Consider the following 22,628-nt stretch of genomic DNA (forward strand, 5'->3'; position numbering starts at 1 on the left):
GACGTTTACCCAGTACTTTCTCCTGACCCTGAACATTCTTTCAACCTGACAAATATTCACAATCTACTCTTATCAACAGCAAACTCGCATAAGAACATACTAGCTAGTATCCAATGACTAGTTATATTGATTAGTGAGAGCTCTGTTAATTAGTGCACAGGAAATCCCATTTTCCTCCACAGACTCAACGATAAGGCCGAATCCCATTTCTCTGTCTTACCCCTTCCCCTTACCACTTCCCCTTAGTTTTGTACGTTCACGTGAGAGTAAGGTCTATCCCAATTCTCGTTTTGATCGAGGGGTAGGGCTAAGGGGAAGGGGTAGATACCCCTTAAAACCAAGTATTTTCGTGAGCTTACTTGAAACCATGACGTACCCAGAATACACTGCGCAACCGGCAACAATGGCAGCCAGATCATCCAGAGTCCCATAAATGTATTTTCGGCTTAAATAATTGATTTAAAGATTACGACAGTTTTGTTTTGTGCTCTACACAGTCCTGTACATATATATTTGCAACCATGTTCTTAATCGAAACGTTTAAAAAAAATCGCTAGTTTGCTACGCTAACGTTACATTGCTGGTTTGCACAACAGTCGCGCATTTCTCTGACTAGTCTTGAATGGACTCCATGCATGTATACATTTTTAACTAAACTCCATTATCAGCTAATTTAGTTTGATATCAGTGCATAACACTACTTTCTTTGGAGACATCGATACGTGTGTAATCAACACACGTATCGTATTGTGATCAACACTTGTCGCCTCTGGTGACATACAGTGGTGTGAAAAAGTGTTTGTCCCCTTCCAGATTTTTTTTTTTTTTTTTTTGCATGTTTGCTGAGCAAAAAGAACATTAAGGCTGGTCTCATTTTTGCCAGAAAACATCTTGATGATCCCCAAGACTTTTGGGTAAATACTCTATGGAGTGACGAGTCAGTTGGAAAGTGTGTGTGTCCCATTACATCTGGCGTAAAAGAAACACAGCATTTCAGAAAAAGAACATCATACCAATAGTAAAATATGGTGGTGGTAGTGTGATGGTATGGGGCTGTTTTGCTGCTTCAGGACCTGGAAGACTTGCTGTGATAAATGGAACCATGAATTCTGCTGTCTACCAAAAAATCCTGAAGGAGAATGTCCATCTGTTTGTGACCTCAAGCTGAAGCGAACTTGGGTTCTGCAGCAGGACAATGATCCAAAACACACCAGCAAGTCCACCACTGAATGCAGGGCTCGACAATAACGATGGCCCGGGGCCAGTAAAAAGTAACGTCGGGACAGTTAAACTAGCAACTCACTGGCCCGATCGGGCCACTGCAAATTATTGATGGAAAAAAAAAATTGCATTGTAAAAGTTAACATCCTTCATATGTTTTGCTATCTGCTAAATGCATAAATAACTTTGCAGCTCGTGGGGCGCACAGTTGGCAAATCAAGAGTTGAGGAGTGACGAGTGGTTGTCAAATTGTAATTCTCTAATCTCGATAAATTTTTTAACAACTGGCGCGAGACTGGCGCGAGAAAATAAAGTGAAGATGGCAGCAAAGTAGAGCTACGAGCTCGGAAGCAAATTTTTTATGGAACGAAGATGCACTGTGTCGTTTGTCGTATGTTCCCGTCTAAAGCAGACAAAAGTGGATATTTGTACATTTTACACAGGCACCGACAATTTTCGAAAACAATACCTGACCAGCCATGCTAGCAGTAGCAGACAGCACCTGGTTTGCGTGACAGCTAAGCGGATGGTTGACAATCCATCTTCCAGGCCGTTGACTATGCTGGTCAGGAATTTAAATGTAGATGCCCATCGTGTTACTGCACGATTTATAACAACGGCATATCACGTAATCAAGACGGGCCAGCCGTTCGCCTCGTTCCCCCAGGCTATTGAACTGCAGCAGAAGAATGGTGTCGACTTGGGTACTTAGTATCATACTGATGAAATGCTATGGAAGCTTTTATATATTAGCATTGACGGACCAGAGGTTTCAGTTGTGCAGAGATGGCTGTCAGCAGGGAAGAGAGCATGTCACGGTTGAGGTTAAAAGTCAATTGTTTTGCTGACTATTACCTTTTTATTTTTTATCACTAGAAATGTGATTTCATTTTTGTTCTTTTTATATCCAGGATGTGTTTAGGGAGTCAGGTGGCTGAGCGGTGAGGGAATCGGGCTAGTAATCCGAAGGTTGCCAGTTCGATTCCCGGTCATGCCAACTGACGTTGTGTCCTTGGGCAAGGCACTTCACCCTACTTGCCTCGGGGGAATGTCCCAGTACTTACTGTAAGTCGCTCTGGATAAGAGCGTCTGCTAAATGACTAAATGTAAATGTAATAAATGGTTAAACATGTTAACAGAATAACACAACTTATAAGTCTTTGGTTTTGTTGTAACAATGATAAACTAGAGGGTACAATTTCTGGGGAAATTGTAGGGTGTGCTTGCTTGCGTCGTTTGCAGGTGGGTCCGTCCCCTTAAGTTTTTCTCTTCTAGTGAAACTTTTCAAGCATTTAGCCTACTCACATTGCGTAATTCATTAAGGACCCCCTTTGAAACAAACTACTGTAACAACATTGTCACCGGCAGTATTTCAGATGGAATCGCGATTCAAACAGTACCATCTGCTAACTGAAAATATGCCCCCAAAAACGTAAATAAGCTTGACATCTATTTAGGGAGAATTGGCTAATTCAAAAGAGGTTTGCTACGAGCAAGCTAGTTGCGGTGACTAGCCAAACTTCACTGAGTGAGGGGATTGTTTGAAAGCGCCGGAAATGAGAATGTTTCTTTTGACATAAAGTTCAGGCTGTGGCACTGAAGCCAGCGACACACCACACAAGCTTGAGTTTAAATACAGTATTTAATGTTACATTACTTACTGTACATGCAAGTCTTGATTTGCTTAAATGTACATGTATGATGCTGCTAGTACACCACGGCACGATACTCGCTGTGCAACAGCACATCCATGCACGTTGTATCCATGCGTCGTTGCTAACGTGTGCTGACGTTGTGACGTAGGCTATGGAAGCAAATCGTTACCAAAATTCAAATGCAAATGCATTTCCAGAAATGCATTTGCATTTTAAGAATGTGGCTGCATTATTTGACTCATAAATGAAATTAGTAATCAATCATCCTATTTGCATTTTAAGTTTCTTCTTCAAGAGTGCTCAATCTTTCACTTAATTAAAATGAAAAAGAAATAGACATTTGAGATTTAATTTTCAAAACATGCCCCAGCAAATAGATACCAAAATTCAATTTGAAATGTAAAATTTGAAAATTAAAATGCATTTCCAGAAATGCATTTTCATTTTAAGAACGTGGCTGCAAAATCGTGACCACAATTCAAATTCAAATGCATTTCCAGAAATGCATTTTCATTTTCAAGAACGTGGCTGCAAAATCGTGACCACAATTCAAATTCAAATGCATTTCCAGAAATGCATTTTCATTTTAAGAACGTGGCTGTAAAATCGTGACCACAATTCAAATTCCAATGCATTTGCAGAAATGCAAAATGAACAAAAAAGCATTCTGAGCGGCGCAGCAGAGTGACGTCAGTAGCCGCTCTTCTTCAGCTCCCTGCTGACCGAGCTACCCATCTTGTTCGGTAGGGAGCGGTGTGCACATCTGCATTGCATTACATTGCAAATGTGCCGGGAAATTGATTGAATTGCCGGGTCTTTAGAGGACGCATCACAGACTGAGCAACTTGATGTCAAACAATGACTAAAACAGTGGCAGAGCTACTATTAATGTGTAAATCTGTGACGGCAGAGTATGCAGCCAAGCTCTCTATGACTTGTTTTACTCGGTCACGGGCATCAGACTCAGATATATTATTAGATTCTACCTGTTCAGCTAATTCTAACAGTGTTTGCACAATTTGAGGGAGCGCCATGGTCTGTGATGCGTCCTCTAAAGCAGCGTTCCCCAACCTTTTTTGCACCACGGACCGCTTTCATGTAAGACATATTTTCACGGACCGGCAGGACGGACTGGGAGGAAAGATAAGCCCTGGACAGCTGCGCTGCTAATGCATGCACATTCTGGGTTTGATGTGATCCTAGTTAGTGACTTCCACACCTAATGCGAGCGCGCAGAGCGCGCGAGAAAAATAGTTTAGCTGATATGAGTTTTTGGAGTTTTATGTAAAATAAACAGCCGTTTTTTCAATTGACCCATCTTTAAGTCTGGTTTTCCATCGTTATATTGTTACTAGCTAGCTTTCGATGTGTCAGTCCCACTGTTGTGTGTGACTATAAGCTACGACAGTGACACCCGAAGTGCGTTCCTTATATCCAGTTCAGGCCTATTCCATAATTTTGTTTGATTGCTGTCACGGCAGAAAATCCCGCTTGATGTTGGAAATGGAAGCAGGGTTTTCAGTGCTTTAGTGGCGATCTCAGGATAGCCTTCATCCAAAACACCGATAGAGTTGTTGTCTCAAACAGGCTTCATTGAGTGGTAACTATCACTTGTCATGTGTCAAGAGGAAGATACGCGCATGATACCGTTCAATAAAGCCCACAAACTTGCTAAAAAATGAGTAAACACACGTCTTTGCAGAGCTTTTTTGCTCAGGGGAAAAGGCCTGCGGAGAAGGAGAGAATCAGGTCATTTTTCAGAATAAAACGTCTTTCAGACTCTGATAATCAATTAAAAGGAAATCATGTTATTAATTCTTTTTTGTGCGGCCCGGTACGAAATGACCCACGTACCGGTCCGCGGACCGGTGGGCACCGGTTGGGGAACGCTGCTCTAAAGACCCGGCAATTCAATCAATTTCCCGGCACATTTGCAATGTAATGCAATGCAGATGTGCACACCGCTCCCTACCGAACAAGATGGGTAGCTCGGTCAGCAGGGAGCTGAAGAAGAGCGGCTACTGACGTCACTCTGCTGCGCCGCTCAGAATGCTTTTTCGTTCATTTTGCATTTCTGCAAATGCATTGGAATTTGAATTGTGGTCACGATTTTACAGCCACGTTCTTAAAATGAAAATGCATTTCTGGAAATGCATTTGAACTTGAATTGTGGTCACAATTTTGCAGCCACGTTCTTGAAAATGAAAATGCATTTCTGGAAATGCATTTGAATTTGAATTGTGGTCACGATTTTGCAGCCACGTTCTTAAAATGAAAATGCATTTCTGGAAATGCATTTTAATTTTCAAATTTTACATTTCAAATTGAATTTTGGTATCTATTTGCTGGGGCATGTTTTGAAAATTAAATCTCAAATGTCTATTTCTTTTTCATTTTAATTAAGTGAAAGATTGAGCACTCTTGAAGAAGAAAATTAAAATGCAAATAGGATGATTGATTACTAATTTCATTTATGAGTCAAATAATGCAGCCACATTCTTAAAATGATTTGAATTTTGGTAACGATTTGCTTCCATAGTAGGCTAGCACTGAAGTACCCTTTGTTGACACAAGGCACTTTCTGCCACAAAGTTCAGCCTAAACCGTGCAACGTAACGTAAATCCCAATAAAAGCAACGCAATCGTGACCAAGACGAACATTTTGACACCGACGTTGTCTATGTAGTCCAAATATTGACTGATCCTTAGGGATGGGAAAATAATAATAATAATAAGATAAATGTGAGAAAACAAAGGTTGTGCCCTTGCCGGAGGCAAGGGCACAACCTTCTCTTTCTCTCACTCCCCCTTCTCTTTCTCTCTATGCTTTTCTCTCTGTGTCTGTCTCCCTACCTCCGCCCCCTCCTTTCTCTCTCTCTCTCTCTCTCTCTCTCTCTCTCTCTCTCTCTCTCTCTCTCTCTCTCTCTCTCTCTCTCTCTCTCAGGGTGGAGAGAGTCTGATATCTGAGCAGCTACAGCCTTGCTACCAGGGTGGTTATATTTAACCAACCTCAACAGGATATTTCTCTCTCACTCACCAACAAGGCACTTTAACAAATACTCTCACACTGACAAACGTGTCACACTCTGACAATTAGTTCAAGCTTGTAAGCTACCCTTATTTTTGGGGGGATACATGGTCAGTGTTGTATAAAACCACACAGCCACTTCTGAGATGGTAGTTGTTGAGTCTATGACCTCTGCCCCCACTGACTGTGAAGCCCCAGAACATCAGACTTGGGAGTCCTGGGGTCTCATTTATAAAGCTTGCGTACGCACAAAACGGGGCTGAAAATGTGCGTACGCCACTTTCCACGCAAAGGTTGTGATTTATAAAAAACAAACTTGACAGGAGAATGTGCAGTCCTCCACGCAAACTCTGACCCTCCCGTAGGCCTACGCACATTTTGGAAACAGTTGGAATCGGCGACGCAGATGACCGTACTGTAGTCAGACTGCAGAAAGTAAATGTGGGAAGAACGATTACTCGTAATATTTATATATTTTGTTTTCCTCACACATGTTTTTTTTCACTCGATTTCATCATTATCATGAAGATTAAATCCAGCAGTGTCATTTGCGTTTGTACTGAGTGATAATTGTTCCATAAACACCTTGTACAATCCAACTCAAATTTTTTTTTTTAATTCAGCGCTGTCTCACCATCATATTGTCCACTACCGGAGTGCAGGAGGGGGAAATGCCCGACTGCATGGAATGCAGATAACATCACATATCCTACCTTTAAATAACAGCAGAATACAGTGTATAACTAAATATATTTATTTAATACTGTGCATATATCATCATATGTCAAAAACTGGAAATACAGTCGTTAAGCTCCCGCACAATCGCTACACTCCACGTCATCGTTATCAGTCCAGGCTTTAATAGATTACTGTTCATAACAAAACGCTTGTTTTCAAATTGTATCTCGACTCGCGGTATCACTGGCACAGTTGACGCCACTCGCACAGTTTTTTTTAATTGGTGATCTACCGGACACCAAATTTTCGGAGTTTTCGGGCTCCACCAATAGGCTAACAGTGTCTGAGAAGTTGTCATGCGCTATGATTCACCGTAAAGAACAATCGCATGCCAGGGTCATGATGAGATACTAGATTAGCATTCATGAGGTGCTTTGCATTGACTATTTATGGTTAAAAATGGGCGTGTTCAGGGCGGGGTACAATGCTGATTCACGTACGCACACTTGTGGGTAATCTGTGATTTATAAAGGGAACATTGCGTACAGGTGTGCGTACGCACGGTTTTATAAATCAGAATTTTTGTGTGCGTACGCCATTTTAGGGCTTTTGGGGCGTACGTACACTTTTAGTAACAATCCTACGCACAGTTTTATAAATGAGACTCCTGGTGATTCTCTCGTTCTCTGATAACGGTTCTCATTCCCTTTTCTCTCTCTCTCTCTCTCTCTCTCTCTCTCTCTCTCTCTCTCTCTCTCTCTCTCTCTCTCTCTCTCTTTCTTTCTCTCTCTCTCTCTCACTCACTCACTCACTCACTCTCTCACGCACGCACACACACTCTCTCACTCAACCACACTCTCTCTCTCTTTCCCTCTCTTTCCAGTGTGACCTCATCTACACTTTCTTCCATCCTCTGCCAAGGGATGAGAGACCAGGGACAGTGGTGAACGCACTTCATAGCAGACCTGCCGGTAACACACACGCTCAAGCATACATGAGCGCACACACATACTGTACACATGGACCGACACACACAAACACAGATACAAACACGCACACATATACACGAACACCATGCACACATACACGTGACTTATTCAGGCAATCGATTCAGATCGTCAAGACAACTCACTGAATGAGTCCCACTACACAGCATGTTGGTGCAGGGTCAAAGTTCACACACACACACACACAAACACACACACAGGGTTAGAGTCCAGTTTATTCACCAGCATCAGCCCAGCTCATGTCCTTGACAACGGAGATACTTTACGACCCCTACAGCCAATCACAGGGCAGACTCTTATCATATGTTTGAACGTGTCTAAAGTGACATGGCATGTCACACACACACACAGCCACACACACACACACACACACAGCCACACACACACAGGTGTTTGGTCTCTGTCCACCTGCCTAAGGAAACATTAACACTGTTTGACCCCCCCCTCCAGAGATGTTGTGGGCTCCGGTCTCAGGCAGGGTGGTGGGGGAGGTCAAACTCTCCATCTCCTTCAAGAGTGACAAGCTCTTCATCATGGTGATGCATATCCGAGGCCTGGTGAGCATGTGTGACAGAGAGAGATTTGTATGTTTAAAGGGATTTGATTCATAAACACTTTTTGTATGTGTTATCATGGTGATTGACCGTGTGTGTGTTCAGCAACCGTTGCAGGACGGGTCAGACCCGGACCCCTACGTGAAACTTTACCTCCTCCCCGACCCCCAGAAGACCAGCAAGAGGAAGACCAAGGCGGCGCGACGCACCTGCAACCCCACATACAACGAGATGGTGAGAAGGGTTCCCGTCACCAGCCAAGTTACACCTGGCAGAGATGCATGTGGGGCTAAGCTAGCTAGCTATCCGCATTAAACGAAACTCACACAACACCAGGCAGACCTACTTCTGCACTTCTGTTCATGTACGCTAGAATGGGGACAACATTGATATTTTCCCTTATTCTCCTTGTTCGCCCTGTCTCCCCTCCCCCTTGCTCTTTACATTTCTCACCTCTCCCTGCCTCGTCTCTCCCTCTCTCTACCTCACTCTATCTCCTCCCCTTCTTTCTTTACCTCCTTGCTCTCTACCTCTTCCCCTTTCTTTACCTCCTCGCTCTCTACCTCCTTTCCCCCTCCTTCTCACAGCTGGTGTATGAACGTATTCCTCGGGGGGACCTGCAGCAGCGTGTGATCCACCTGCGTGTTCTGGGTGACGGGGCGTTCTGGGAGAACACGCTGCTGGGCGAGACCTTCATCCCCCTGAAGAGCCTGGCGCCTGGCCAGCACTGGGTGGACTGGCACGCGCTGGGCACGCCTGGCACCGATGTCCCCCGCTGACAGTGTATTTGGATGTGTGAGACAGAAGGAGTGTGTGTGTGTGTGTGTTTGTGTCAGCATGACAGTGTCACAGTCTTTCCAGACTTTTCTCCCAGTGGGGGTGTGGGTGTCCTGAGTGGATGCCTATGTGACTGTGTCTGTGTGTGTGTGTGTGTGTGTGTGTATGTGTGTGACTCATCCCGAGCGAGGTGTGTTTGTGTATAGACAGCTTCAAAGATGAAGACGTTTAGTACTGGACACTGTATTCCATAGGGTTTCAACCTCTAGAAGTTTCAGAAGTATAAAATGTACCAATCTGACCAGCACAAAAAGGTTAAAACGGTGAAGTAAAAACGTGTATGGAAACTGTGTTGCACAGAGATGCCTCGCTAGTTACCATGACTATGGGACCTTCCCCTACTTCGTGGGGGCCTTCCTAGGACCACACAAGCTGTCCGTCGACAAGTCTGATGGAAAATGTATTTTTTTTTATAGAGAACATTTATAATAAGTTATTTCTTTTGTTTAATGCGGCTAGATTGCCAAGCTCAGTTGGATTGCCTGGTTGTGGTGTGTGTGTGTGTGTGTGTGTGTGTGTGTGTGTGTGTGTGTGTGTGTGTGTGTGTGTGTGTGTGTGTGTGTGTGTGTGTGTGTGTGTGTGTGTGTGTGTGTGTGTGTGTGTGTGTGTGTGTGTGTGTGTGTATGAATTGATAACTGTGTATGTAGGCTTACTCGCATTGATGTGCTGTAGAAACATGCAACTATATGTTAATATTACCTTTGATTAATTGAGTGTCTCCTGTCTGTCCTTGAGGTCACAAGTATCTCCATCTCTGAACTGTCTCCTCCTTCTATCTTCTCTTCCCCCGATAGGAAGTAATCGTCTCTAAAGTTAGCTGGTCTAAAGTGATCTGCTCTAGAGTTAGCTGGTATGAGGTGATCTGTTCTAGATTGAGCTGGGCGGATGAACACTGGAAGTTAGGAATACCTGGATTACCTCAGATATTTCAGTGAACCGAACATTAGAGTGGAGACCATTCAGACTGACAAGATGTGAACACAGGAGTGTGTGTCCTAGAGAATACAGGAGAGGAAGCGTGTGTCCTAGAGAACACAGGAGTGCCCTGTTGTCATATAGTCACTGCATTACAGCTGTACAGTTGAGCTCCCTTACCAGTTTGATGCTAATGCTAATAGCTGATCTATCCAAGCACAGACACTGTTGCTATAACCCTTAGTTGTTTGTGTTTCAAATGTAGTACTGTACATTGAGATTACACAGGTGTAACATATTTTGCGTTTTAGGGGAAAATCCACACATTGACATATTTTATTATAGTTCTTTTTTAAACATGTTTGCTTAAAACATAAATGCATCCACTAATATTGTTTTGCATGAGCCTTCCCACAGCTCTGAGTGTATGTGTTGAGTGTGTGCTGGAGAAAACGTGTGTAGATTGTTTTGTAAAGTTCACATTCAAAAGACATCAACATAGTAGTTACAGACTTTATGTTTATGTGGTAACCTTATGAGAACAGTTTTACTAGTCAAACATGTACTTCCATTTGTTCTGCTCCTCACAACAATGTTACAGTGCAAGCAGTTAGTTACTACTGGGTGGGAGTTATACACATTTGACAGTATCATGAAACTGTCTGCTGTACTACCTGAGGGGACTCGATCCATACTGTTGTCGTTCTTGTGTGTGACTTCCACATTCAATCTAGATTTGTCCTAGTTCATCGAGATAATTGGTTTACGCAAGCAAAGTAAATGAAAAGTCTTTAACCCTTGTGTTATCTTCGGGTCATTCTGACCCATCAGTCATTGTGACCCACCGTCGTATTGCGACAACTTTACTGCATACAAAAACAAAGTGAGGAATTTTCTTTTAACCGGCTGTCTCAGACCCCCCACATTGCAAAGGTTAAAAGAAAATGCTATTTATTGTTTTTGTATTGGGTAAAATTGGTTAAACACAACGATGGTTCGTTGTGAACCTTTGGGTCATGTGACCCGAAGGCAGCACAAGGGTTAAAAAGTTATTGGGAAAGGACATCTTGGATTTGAATCTTTCCAACAGTCACTGGGGGGCAGGTTGTCATGACCACAGGACTGGTTAACAATATTGGCTACCATATTTTGACCAACAATTTAGTCTGGTTTGCCTGCATAGTGGCATGGCTGAAGTGTGATTCGACTAATTAATTATTTCTGATTTATGTCAGTTGTATCTGGTCATGACTTGTCACGTCTATATATATTAGGGACATTTTGTTTCAATCAGGTGTCTTTTGATGCCTGGTAATCCCATCTGAAAGGGCAGAAATGTATCAATGAAAATAGACAGAGATAGTTGAAGTTACAGCCTGTTTGTGTTTACGTGCTAACCTTATGAGAGACATTGAAGTAAAAGTGTCTGATTTACAGGCGATTCTGGGAAATATGGGTTCTGTGTCCCAAATATTACAATGTCTTACCCTGGTCTCCTTACCTTTAGGACCTCCAGAGATTGTGTCAAATCCTCATACCAATCATATGCTTCTGCTCATCTGGCTTAGAAGCTTAATGCATTACTCTGCTAGGACCTTTCATGAAGTTAGGAGTCTGACACCTACAGATGCCCAGAAAGGTGTGTCCCTCAGGAAAGGAGACAAGGACGAGTAGGAATGGGACTGGGCTCTGAGACAACTAGGGATCTGATGTTGGGGAAATAAAACAGAATGTAAGTTCAAAATGAACTGAATCTTGAGTACTGTAAATACTGAGAATATCATTCATGTGATTTTCACTTTCATGAATCACTTAATTAGAGTTTGACCCCACTTTTGATGCTTATGATTAAAAAAAAGCTGTTACTGTTACTTTACTTAAATTTTTGGATCCATGATTTTGTAATATTATTTGCACTAAATAATAACAATAAACTTGAATCTAAAGTTATCTGTGTGTCTTATGAAAGAACTGTGTCAGATGTTGAGATTGCAAATGCATTAGTCATCACATGTCTTACTGTTGCACCATCCATTTTCTGGAACACGGTCCATAGCTGTGAAATCAGTCATAACACTTTACACCAAATCACAAGGACTTGTGTTTCTGGGTCCTGACAACTCCACACTAGTTAATCCCTTTCTGATTGTAGAGGAAAGGTTTGGTTAATGGAACAGCTCGATCATCTTCTCTATTTTGAGGATGCACAAAACAGCTTACTTTTATTTTTGCAACTTGTGTGTGGTGTTTTACCTGAGACTCAGAAGAACACATTTTCACTTTTCAGTCCACACTGCCCCCCCCACCCCACCCCCCCATTCAAATGTCTGAATGTCATTATAATACATGAACTTATATACTTAATGAAAAAACACTCATATACAATGTGCAAATGTGGTATTAGTTTAGGGAAAGTGTTGTATTGTATTATTTAAAACCCCAGTAATAGTGTGTGTTCATCAGACCTGGGAACACTGGGCAAGTAACACAACACTACACAAAGGTAAAAAATGTATAGGCACCCTTTTGGACCTATGAGTGCGTTTGTGGAGTCAACATAAGCAGATAAAACTTGATATAGCCTGTACCAGAAAGCATTCTTCATCCATAGGAAGACACATACTGGTATTGTCCTGATTGGCTTCCCATTTCAGATTTAAAACAGTTTCAACTGATTTACTGTATATGCTGCTAAACTCATTGTTATAGCTCTATGTAGATTGTCCTTGCTAATCCTCTTAAGTGTGTGTGTGCGCACATCCACACTATCTGCGTACCTTTATGACTACAATGTGTGCCACACCCAAAGCAATATCTACATGTAAGACTTGCATCAGGCTACATTACCCTGGGTTCACAGCCTCTACTTTGGAAACAAAGCTCATCGTATCACATGTGTGTTACTCAACAAACGTGACAACCAAGACACCACAGTTCAATTGTGGAAGACTTTATAGGCTACGCTATGGGATGATGTGTGTAATAATCTGTGTGTGGTCTTGCTTATGAAGTAGCATTTATAATAATGTAATCATTTAATATAAATAATGCACAGTTTTACAAACTCTTCAATGTACAAATTATATAGTGTCATTTTTTACACATTTGGATAAAGATATTAAAGATGCTGTGAAGCAAATTCCATGATTTGCTTCTCAGTACATTATATACCGGTATGTGTGAAATAGTTAGACCGTTGAAAAGTTTCTTTCCTGTTTTCAGCTCAGGTTTTTTATAGGCGGGGCAAAAACCCAACCTAGTGATTTGGGGGCCCCTTAACTCCTATTCTCACTCTTTTCAATCCATACAATAATTATTAATATATAATATAGCCTATAAATAATAACAACTAGATACTAGGTACAATTTCTGGGTAAATTGTAGGGTGCTTGCTAGCGTCGGATGCAGATAGGTCCGTTTATTAACTGTCATTTTTACAACTGATAGGCTATTTTTGTAGCCTATATTTTATATTAAAATGCGTACTTACTATTTATGAAGATTGCATAGATTAAAAAGCATACATGTTGCTGCTCATTTACAATTAAAAATACAATTCAAAAAGTGAAGTGTAGAATGAAACGGTTGTCTTTTCATTTACCCTGCAAGAGGGAATATTGATATAGCTATAGCAGCCTCAGTTGAAAAGTTGGATCAAACGAAGATATTGGGCAATCCGGTGTAAAACGGTCCTAAACTCTGACTCTGTCACCTTAAGTTTTTCCCTTCTAGTGATATTTCCAAGCATTTAGCCTACTCATATTACATAAATTCATTAAGAACCCCCTTTGAAACAAGCTATTGTAATTGTCACCGGCAGTATTTCAGATGGAATCGCAATTCAAACAGTACCAGTAGCGGAGGGGGGGTGGGGGCGGGGGCGCCGTAAACCCCGGGCCCCGCACCCGAGGGGGACCGGCCCGCGATCTATGATTTTGTTTTTCTTTTTTCATAATTTCTCTTTGGCAACAAAACGTTGATTGTATCCATGGTAGACAATTTTACAAAATATAGTTTTTCCATATAGTTGTGTGCAATCTCTTAGCAAATATATCAGATTCCTTCTTTGTAGGTGAGATTATTATTGTGGCGCAGTGTTCCTGGGCTAGTTGTAGTATGAACAAGGATTATCGTGATCATCAGGTGGTTTTAGTGTCTCATTCATTCCTGTTACTCCATCAAGCATGGGGATTAACTAAAAGACAATTTTACTAAATATATATACATTTTCAATTTGTTTACATGACGTAGAGACGTAGTAGACAGGATAGACGTTGAGTAAACTTTCGCAGTTTGCTTTGCTGATTTCAGGAGAATGGCTGAGAAATTTGCTGTGATGAACCCGAATTTTTTTTGTCACCCTGATGCTGCTCGGAAAGTTAGAGCGCTTGCGGAGTTCTATTCGGAATATGTGTCTAAGGCCGATTATGTGGTTGATGAATTTGTTACACTTCGTACTATGTACCGTGAGCTGAGCATGGAAAATAATGAACTAAACACACACAGCATTCTACCATTTCTCATTGACAACAACATGGACCGTGCTTTCCCCAACCTTGCCATTCTTTATCGCATTTAGGTACTTGACAATTCCGATAAACAGTGCTAAGGCAGAGAGGACTTTCAGCCGTCTGAAATTTATAAATAATGTGTTTGTGTTTTGACCTGTGTGTAGGCTATGAGTTTGCTGGTTTTGATAGATGCACGATACATGTCAGTTCGGAAAAGAAAATGATTATAGTCTAGTGGAATTTTAGTTCAATCGTAGCATGCCAGTAGGTGGTCAACTGCAGTGCGCGTCACGCGTGTGTGAGTTGCACACATTTTTTTTTCATGGGGGCTTGGTTTCGCGTATAGCTTGCCCAAATTGTTGCTGAAAGAATTGTTACATAGGCCTGTTTGTTTATTATTAGTTGTCACTGTTAGGATGACTATAGGCTACTGTCTTTAACTTCATTTTGGGGGGCTTATGACCTCTTATAGTTGAATTTGAATATAGTGTATTTGGTAAATGGACAGATCATTAAACCCATGTTATGCATGGATTTGTGTAGGCCTACTGTGTGTGAAAGATTCTAATGAATGCTGAATGCGAGGCTAGTGGCCTAGGCCTACATTTTGTTCGCACATTAGGGGCTATGATGACTGAACACATTTATTATATAGGCTAATATGTGCTGTTCACAATAGAGGTTGCCATTGGTTACTTTTTATTGTTATATTTTATTGCACTGCAAAATGTTATAACAGGGGGGCCCCCAATCAGTTTCCGCTCCCCCTGAGACACAACCCTTGCTCCGCCCCTGAACAGTACCATCTGCTAACTGAAAATATGCCCCCAAAAACCTAAATACCGGTAAGCTTCACATTAATTTAGGGGGAAATGTATGGAGTCAAATTAGGGTCAATAATAATTTGCAGTCGCAGCAAAAGATTCGCAGTCGCAGAAAACGATTAGCAGGAGCAGAAAATGATTTGCATGAGCAGAAAACGATTTGCAGGAGCAGAAATAGTTTTGCATCCGTAATAAGTGTTGTATTATGCAAATTATTTTTGACAAACACTTATTTTTGTCAAAAAAAGGGGGCATTGATGTGAAAAGCAGTAAGCCCTGGGGGAGACAGACAATCAGGTGAGAGGAAAAAACGAGAAGCTGAGCGACTGACATAAAAATAACATAATCAATATGTTTTCTTAACCAACTGATATGACGTGCTTTGCTGCGCAGTTGCTGCAATCGATGGAATAGTCCACAGTAGTATCGGGTGGGAGGGGAAGCCTGCGTTGACACAAATAGAATAAACGCTCTGTTGGTATCTTTGTTGATACTTTTGGAGAAGGTTATGACTTTTAATCGATTTGAATTATTAATATAGTTATTATTTATCATATAGTATTTTTATGGAGTCTTTCAAGGGCACCCCTGGCAGCTGGGGGCAGGCGGTTGCCTACTTTGCCTAATGGGTAAGTCCGCCCCTCTATCTACGTCACAGCGACCTATCTATGTCAGATCATAGACAGTTGCATCAGAACCTGTTTAAAGAGGCCTGCCCACTCCCTATTAAGCCCCATTGTACCGAATTTTGTTGCAGTTCCACAAGAGTTCCACTGGGAGTGATCGAGGTTGAGTGCAAAATGAATGGGAGTCTATGGAGCTAAACGGCTAAATTTGTCTCTTTCACCTGATTGTCGTTGATAAATCTCAGATTTGATTGTAGTTTTTGCATGTTTAACATGGATTACAGGTCAAAATTTGAATGAACGAGTACTTACATTTAGTCATTTAGCAGACGCTCTTATCCAGAGCGACTTGCAGTAAGTACAGGGACATTCTCCCCGAGGCAAGTAGGTGAAGTGCCTTGCCCAAGGACACAACGTCATTTTGCACGGCCGGGAATCGAACTGGCAACCTTCAGATTACTAGCCCGCTTCCCTAACCGCTCAGCCACCTGACTCCAGAAGGATTACTACTACTACTAATTATGTCCTTTCGATTTCTTACAGGGTGAGTCGTTGTTGCCCATAACACGCTAGCATTCTGCTAAACAGCATCTTTAAAGGGGTGATTGACTGGGTTTTTTGGGGTATTTCACACTGTTCCTTAAGGTCTCAGAATAGGGTATGTAACATTGGTTGGGCTGAAAATGGCCCGGGTGTTGTTCTATGACCCCTGATAGATCCTCTGAAATGTTCCCGGGAAAAAACACTAGCTTTTCTCCTTTTATGGTATGCTCATTAATATTTAGATAAGCTGCGCGCTGATTGGTTGGTTTTCAACGAGTGAAGCTGCGGAGCAAAAACGCAACACGGCTAACAGCACTCACCGAAGGTGGAGACCTGACATAAAAACTAGCAAATAAATCTATTGTGTCTACACAACACTGGTTTCAACAGATTGACATCATTTGAAATCATAACGTTAGTTGTTTCCACTGTTGTCGAAGCAAACTGGATTGACTTAGGTGGGTAGAACGTTACAGCTTAGCAACCAAACTATATCGTGATTCAACTCAGCTTCAGTTAGCTAGCTCTAGATATCTTGCTGAAAAATAACCTGACAAAGATCTGGACAAACATGCATCGTGATCACAGTCTAGCTAAGTGTTTTTGCTATCGAGCTGTTCTTGCATTCCTTGCAAATCAGCGTTAATAAAAAGCAGATGAGCTAGAGTTTCGCTAACATTGACTCGACGGGCATGGCTGATGTTTGTCTATACCGTAGCTCTAGTGTAGAAGATCCCTGTGCAGTTCGACCCTCAATTACACATTTGCTCGAACCTTTTCACCAAGGATGGTTTTGAAAACTGGGACAATGCAAAGCAGGATTTGCTTTGAAGCTGTTGCTGAGAAGAGGTGTGTTCCAACCTTAGTTATGTTCATCACAACCGCAGCTGTAGGATGATTTTGTCGGTACGGTTATTAGCAATGCTAACGTATCTTGTATCTAGCACCTGCCTAGATACAGGAGACGTTAGCATTGCTAATAGGGTAACTGTTAGCGACAAAATCATACTTACATAATTACTTACAGCTTACGTTTGTGATGAGCATACGGTTGGAACAGCACCTCTTTTCAGCAACAGTGGCGTGGCAAATCCTTCTTTAACCCTTGTGTTATCTTCCGGTCGTTCTGACCCATCAGTCATTGTGACCCACCGTCGTATTGCGACAACTTTACCGCATACAAAAACAAAGTGAAGCATTTTCTTTTAACCGTTGGGCTGTCTCAGACCCCCCACATTGCGAAGGTTAAAAGAAAATTATTTTTATTTGGTTTTGTATTGGGTAAAATTAGGTAAACACAACGATGGTTCGTTATGAACCTTTGGGTCATGTGACCCGAAGGCAGCACGAGGGTTAAATTGTCCAAGGTTTTCATTCAAAACTGTCCTCGTGAAATGGTTCGAGCAAATGTGTAATTGAGGGTCGAACTGCACAGGGATCTTCTCATATAGACAAACATGACACAGCCCATTGAGTGTTTGGTTCAGTAGGAAGACTCTGAAAAGTGTCAGCATTCCCTGTACAGTCTGGAACACTGCATTTATTCCCGTAGTCCATTTTTAATATGCTAGAAAAACGTTCTTCTTTGTAATTCTGTGGAATTTCTTCCACAGAATTACAAAGAAGAACTACAAAGAAGAATTTGCTGCGCGCAGCAAATTTTTGGGCGTGACAAAGGTACAAACCAGAGCCAAAAAAGGTGGAGCCCTGTTGTGACGTCACAGCGGGGGATTTTTCAAGAACTACTGTTTCACAGCTACATTTTTTAATTGTGAGATTTACATAGGAAAGAGGTGTCAATGGACTTTGAGGTTCACTGTATGTCCATTTTACCCACTGAACTGTCGTTATTCAACTGTGACAAGGTAAATTCGGTTCTGCAATCAATCGCCCCTTTAAGGGCCAAGATAGGGAGACTGTGAATTAACAACCAAACTAATTGGACGCTTTAAGCAGATATAGATATCAAATACTCTTTGCTCACACCGAGAGCAGCCACAGCTAGAGGGCTGCCTCTCGTTGTTTGATTTGTTTGTAAAAGAGGAAATGGAACGTGCTCCTCTCATGGATATTTCATACAGCAGTAGACACAGAAAAAGAGGACACATGCATACTAAATTAATGGCTGCTCTATCATGGTTGTATACAGGAATAAATGTAGCAGCTGTAAATTAGTAAATCAGCCAGTAGACAGTAATTGACGTATTTTTTGAGGATTAAAGAACAGTGTCTGGTGTTAGGGACTTTAGGCTGATTGTGCAGACTCGGCTCCAGAACGAATTAAATGGGGTGGCATTTTTTTCACAAGGGGGGCACGCATTTACAAAGCATGTATGAGAGTCAAAATAAGAGCAGACCTGCATATTCTGCAGGAAAGTGTAGCCATCTTGATATTTATTATATAACCAATGCCAGTATTTCTTATTTATACTTTAACAAAATTATTTTTTGAGGGGGCACAACATTCCATTTGGGGGGGCATTGACCCCAAATGCCCCCCCTTGGAGCCGACCCTGGATTGTGGTGACAATTAGTCTTAAGATATGGTATTTCTTTTAAGTGGGAAAGCATAAACTGATAAACACATGTCACTATTTTCCTTTACAGTGACTCAAGGGTCCAGTCCAGAAATTGAATTCACTTCCATTACATAACAGGAACACGTTTTTGTCCAGATTATTAAAAACGACGCCCCCTAGCTCGATTTATGTCCGCAACATAGCCTACTCTTTGACAACGCTCCCTTGAGTTTCTGATGAAATCCTCCTCTTGTAAAACGAGACTAACCGACTCATACCGTACAAGGAAACAAAACGACTAAAAATCAAATTGAGGGAACCTTAGTTATTTTCACTAGCCTTTTAAGCTAGTTATACTTATCCTTGTGATCGTTTCATGTCAGTCATTTTAACTGACTAGCCTACTTGAGTTTCGCATTTGTAGTCTTTTTGAAGGGTTGTAGAAGCCGAATTTCAGTATTCGTATTTATTGCTAAGCTAAGGCGAGCTTCACCGTGTGGGAAGGTTCTTCTGGTTAACCATTTTTGTTCACCGAGAAGACAAAATGGCTACGTTTGACCAGGATTTCGAAGTACGTAACTTATTTCCTCTCTTCACGACACCCGTTTTTACGAAGCTTACTGCCCGTAAGAAGTCGAATCACCATTCTCAGCAAAATGTCCCCGGTACCACTATGAGCGCCGCGAGAGTCGCGGACAATATGGACGATGCTATTCACTGGATCCCAAGGAGAAACTGCCGGTATGTTAGCCATTCGGTTTAAGGAATATGGCTTACAGGTCTACACAAGTAACTAGGGACAGTGCACTGAACTGAACCGTTTGAGTATCTGCATTTGCAAGCTTGCAAGGGAACGGAACAAAAATTCCGCGCTGTCCAAGCCTGCAGCTGTCAAACTAGCATAGCATTTAGCACCCGGTGCCTATTTCCACTAAGTAGTGAATGTGTCACCTTTAGTAGAAGTTGTATTACATATATCTCAATATTTATTGCACAATTTTGTGTTGGATACATATATATAGTATTTGATAAAGTGTTGGTAAAATGTTTAAGAACGCGAATCACGAGGATCATTTCTTAGGGGCGAAGACGCCTCCCGTCTCTCCCACCGGTCATGATGTGGCCTCTCTCGGGCAAGACAGCCAGGGTAGCTCGTGGGTTAGCATGTTATCTTTGGTCTCTAGGCCCGCACTGTCATTGCTTCAAAAGGTTTTACCCGGGCGCACTCGTACCCCTGCCCTTTCAGACTGTATTTCAGGGTTTTCTAGTGGAGAGTTTAAGCAGAACCTAGTTGACGCAGAAAGTGTGTTTTTAGGACAGCTAGACAACATTATCCCCGTAACTCAGCGTTCAACTCACATGGCTTACCTGCATTGTCAGCAGGAGTGTGCCGCAGAGCTACAATCAGACTGTGCAGGCACATTCAATTGGTTAACTGCCGATTCTTTGAGCGAGTTAGGGATTGAAAATGCTGCAGAAATTAATGTAAACATTCAACCACAAACTTCTGTTGGGTATTTGGAAACCGTACGGAGTTTGCTTAGTCAAGTTGTGTTGCATACGGCGTCGGCTCAGGAAATGAGACACGCTGAAACAGGACAATTAATCGGCGGGGAAACTTGGTCGTCCGCTGTGACTTCCCCGTCAAAGAGTACCAGCAACTGGTGGGGCGGGTTTTGGGGCAGCGAAGATAAGTCTCAAAGTTGGCTTTCAAATTTGTCTTGGAGTAAAGAGGTGACGGGAACCAGCGCTCAACACAGCAGCAAGCATTATATTCAGTCGGAGATGGGCACAAAGGCCGCTGTTGCCAAACCAACGGAGCTGTTTGCCCAGTGGCATAATGTAGAATCAATGCACGGCGAAAGCGCTGGACCTCCGCGCCACAAAGAGGAACTTCTGTACAATGCCAACCTTCAAACAACCCGTCCTGAATCGCTCCAGAGCTCACAAGGTCTCCCATTAGAACACTGGCCAGCTACCGCTATCAGTAGCCGACTTGTTAGCGCCGGTGCTGCCACTGCCTGCAGTGAGGTGGCAGTTCTGACCCCTGACCAAGATAATGGCTATTCTAGTCTGGAAGAAGAGCACACAACCAGTCGACTTTACATGGTAAAGATGAATGGAGACAGTATTAGCTCTGCTACGATGAGTGCAGGTGGGAGAGAAAGGGAGGAGCAGGGAGAAACTGCAGCATCTGGTGACATGGACGGAGGAGAAGAGGAGCAGGGGAGGGTGAACTCCGACCTCTCTGAATCAGAAGATGAGGAGGAACCTCCGTCCCCAGCGGGCCCCCATGCCTGTCCTCTCCCCACCCCCACCTGCCAAAACAGGGCCATTGCCTACATTATGGGCAGCACCTGTAGCGACGACAACCAATCAGATGACTCTCTCAGCGAAGATGAAGAGGACGACGATGGTTTTGACAGCGAGGGCTGCTCTGACTCATCAGACTCAGAGGGCCTAGACGACGAAGATGACGATCAAGACGATGAATCCAACTCGGAGCAGGCGGAGGCCGAACGCCTGTGGAACTCGCTGTGCCAAAACAAAGACCCCTACAACCTCCACAACTTCACAGCCACCATCAGAACTACCACTGCCAGCCCACCTAGGACGGTCCGCCCCCCCACCTCCAGCAGCGCTACCTGCTCGCCTCATGCCTCACCCCTCAACCAGCCCCTCTCCCCCTCGCCCCTGTCCTCCTCCCCCGCCCCCCCCCCCCTCCCCAGCACCTCTGGAGTCCTGGGATGAGTCCAGTGCCAGCGAGATGGACGATGCCGAGAGTCTTCATCTGTGGAACTCCTTCACCGCCTCCTCGGACCCCTACAGCCCCCTGAACTTCCAGGCCCCCCTCAGGACTCAAGTGCCTCGCCAGGGGGAAGGGGGCCAGGGCAGGAAGGCCCGGATGGGTCACCGTCATGGCCCCTCGTCATCGCCCCAGGACAAGACCAGCGAGGCTGAGGAGAGACTGGACAGCGGCTTCTCTGAGACCCTGGGCAACGCACTCCCAGCCACCACCATCACCAGCCACTGCTGTGTGGCTATGAAGAAGGTCAGTATGGTCTGATGGTATTGATACACATACTCAGGCTGCGCCATGAACCTCATTTCCAGAGTAAAAGAGAGAAGTGTCTCAGTGTTTCTTTTGGGGGGTGGGGCTGCTATCTGAATCGTAATGTACTAGTGCTATCTTCTTCATTGAAGCAATCAGGCATTTGTCTCTTCTGGGAGAAAACATTGTAGCTAACAAACTTATCTGACAATACAATCAAGAATATTTTAACACATAGGCTACCTAGCTTAAGTGGCCTAAACGTTTTTGGAATGTATTTTCTTTACTGAAGTTACGTTACCGGTATATTCACTGAGTTCGCTAGTCTAGCTAGCTTGAGTAGCCTACAGATCTAGCTCTAGCTAAAGTGACTAGACTAGCTGGAACATTATTTCACAATTAATTAAATAATAGCCTAATAATTAGTTGTCCAACAACATCACAAACATTACATTGCGAATATTAATTTAAACTCAAATATATCTAACTTAAGGTTATCTAGCTAATTAAATGTGCGTTTTCTCTTACGCTATTTGAAGGATCTATCCTCTGCCCTGTTTGTCACTGCCAGGCTGAGTGGAGATGAGAAAGTGCTCCGCTGTACTTTCTCTGTAGTTTTTTTCAGTTGTCATTACTTTTTGAGTGATTGACGTCACTG

At 42.8% G+C, this 22,628-nt stretch overlaps 2 protein-coding genes across 3 annotated transcripts in view; both read left to right on the top strand.

Moving 5' to 3' along the window:
• The window catches only part of pik3c2b (phosphatidylinositol-4-phosphate 3-kinase, catalytic subunit type 2 beta), a 47,655-nt gene extending 35,816 nt beyond the window's left edge, over positions 1–11,839 (top strand). The window contains exons 14-17 of the mRNA XM_062475905.1: positions 7,246–7,553; positions 8,040–8,146; positions 8,249–8,377; positions 8,731–11,839. Coding sequence (XP_062331889.1) covers positions 7,246–7,553; positions 8,040–8,146; positions 8,249–8,377; positions 8,731–8,922 — 736 coding nt within the window. The 3' untranslated portion in view covers positions 8,923–11,839. The remainder of the gene's footprint in view (positions 1–7,245; positions 7,554–8,039; positions 8,147–8,248; positions 8,378–8,730) is intronic.
• Positions 1–22,628, top strand: part of LOC134017173 (protein phosphatase 1 regulatory subunit 15B) — a 598,478-nt gene that overhangs the window by 562,866 nt on the left and 12,984 nt on the right. Inside the window, exon 2 of one of the 2 annotated variants that reach the window (XM_062456551.1) lies at positions 20,614–21,970. In XM_062456551.1, the coding sequence (XP_062312535.1) occupies positions 21,392–21,970 (579 nt within the window). In that variant the 5' untranslated portion in view covers positions 20,614–21,391. Of the gene's footprint in view, positions 1–19,148; positions 21,971–22,628 lie in introns of those variants that run through there. The other variant, XM_062456542.1, reaches the window with a different exon arrangement.

This window comes from Osmerus eperlanus, chromosome 1 (genome assembly GCF_963692335.1).
Source record: "Osmerus eperlanus chromosome 1, fOsmEpe2.1, whole genome shotgun sequence".
NCBI lineage: Eukaryota > Metazoa > Chordata > Actinopteri > Osmeriformes > Osmeridae > Osmerus > Osmerus eperlanus.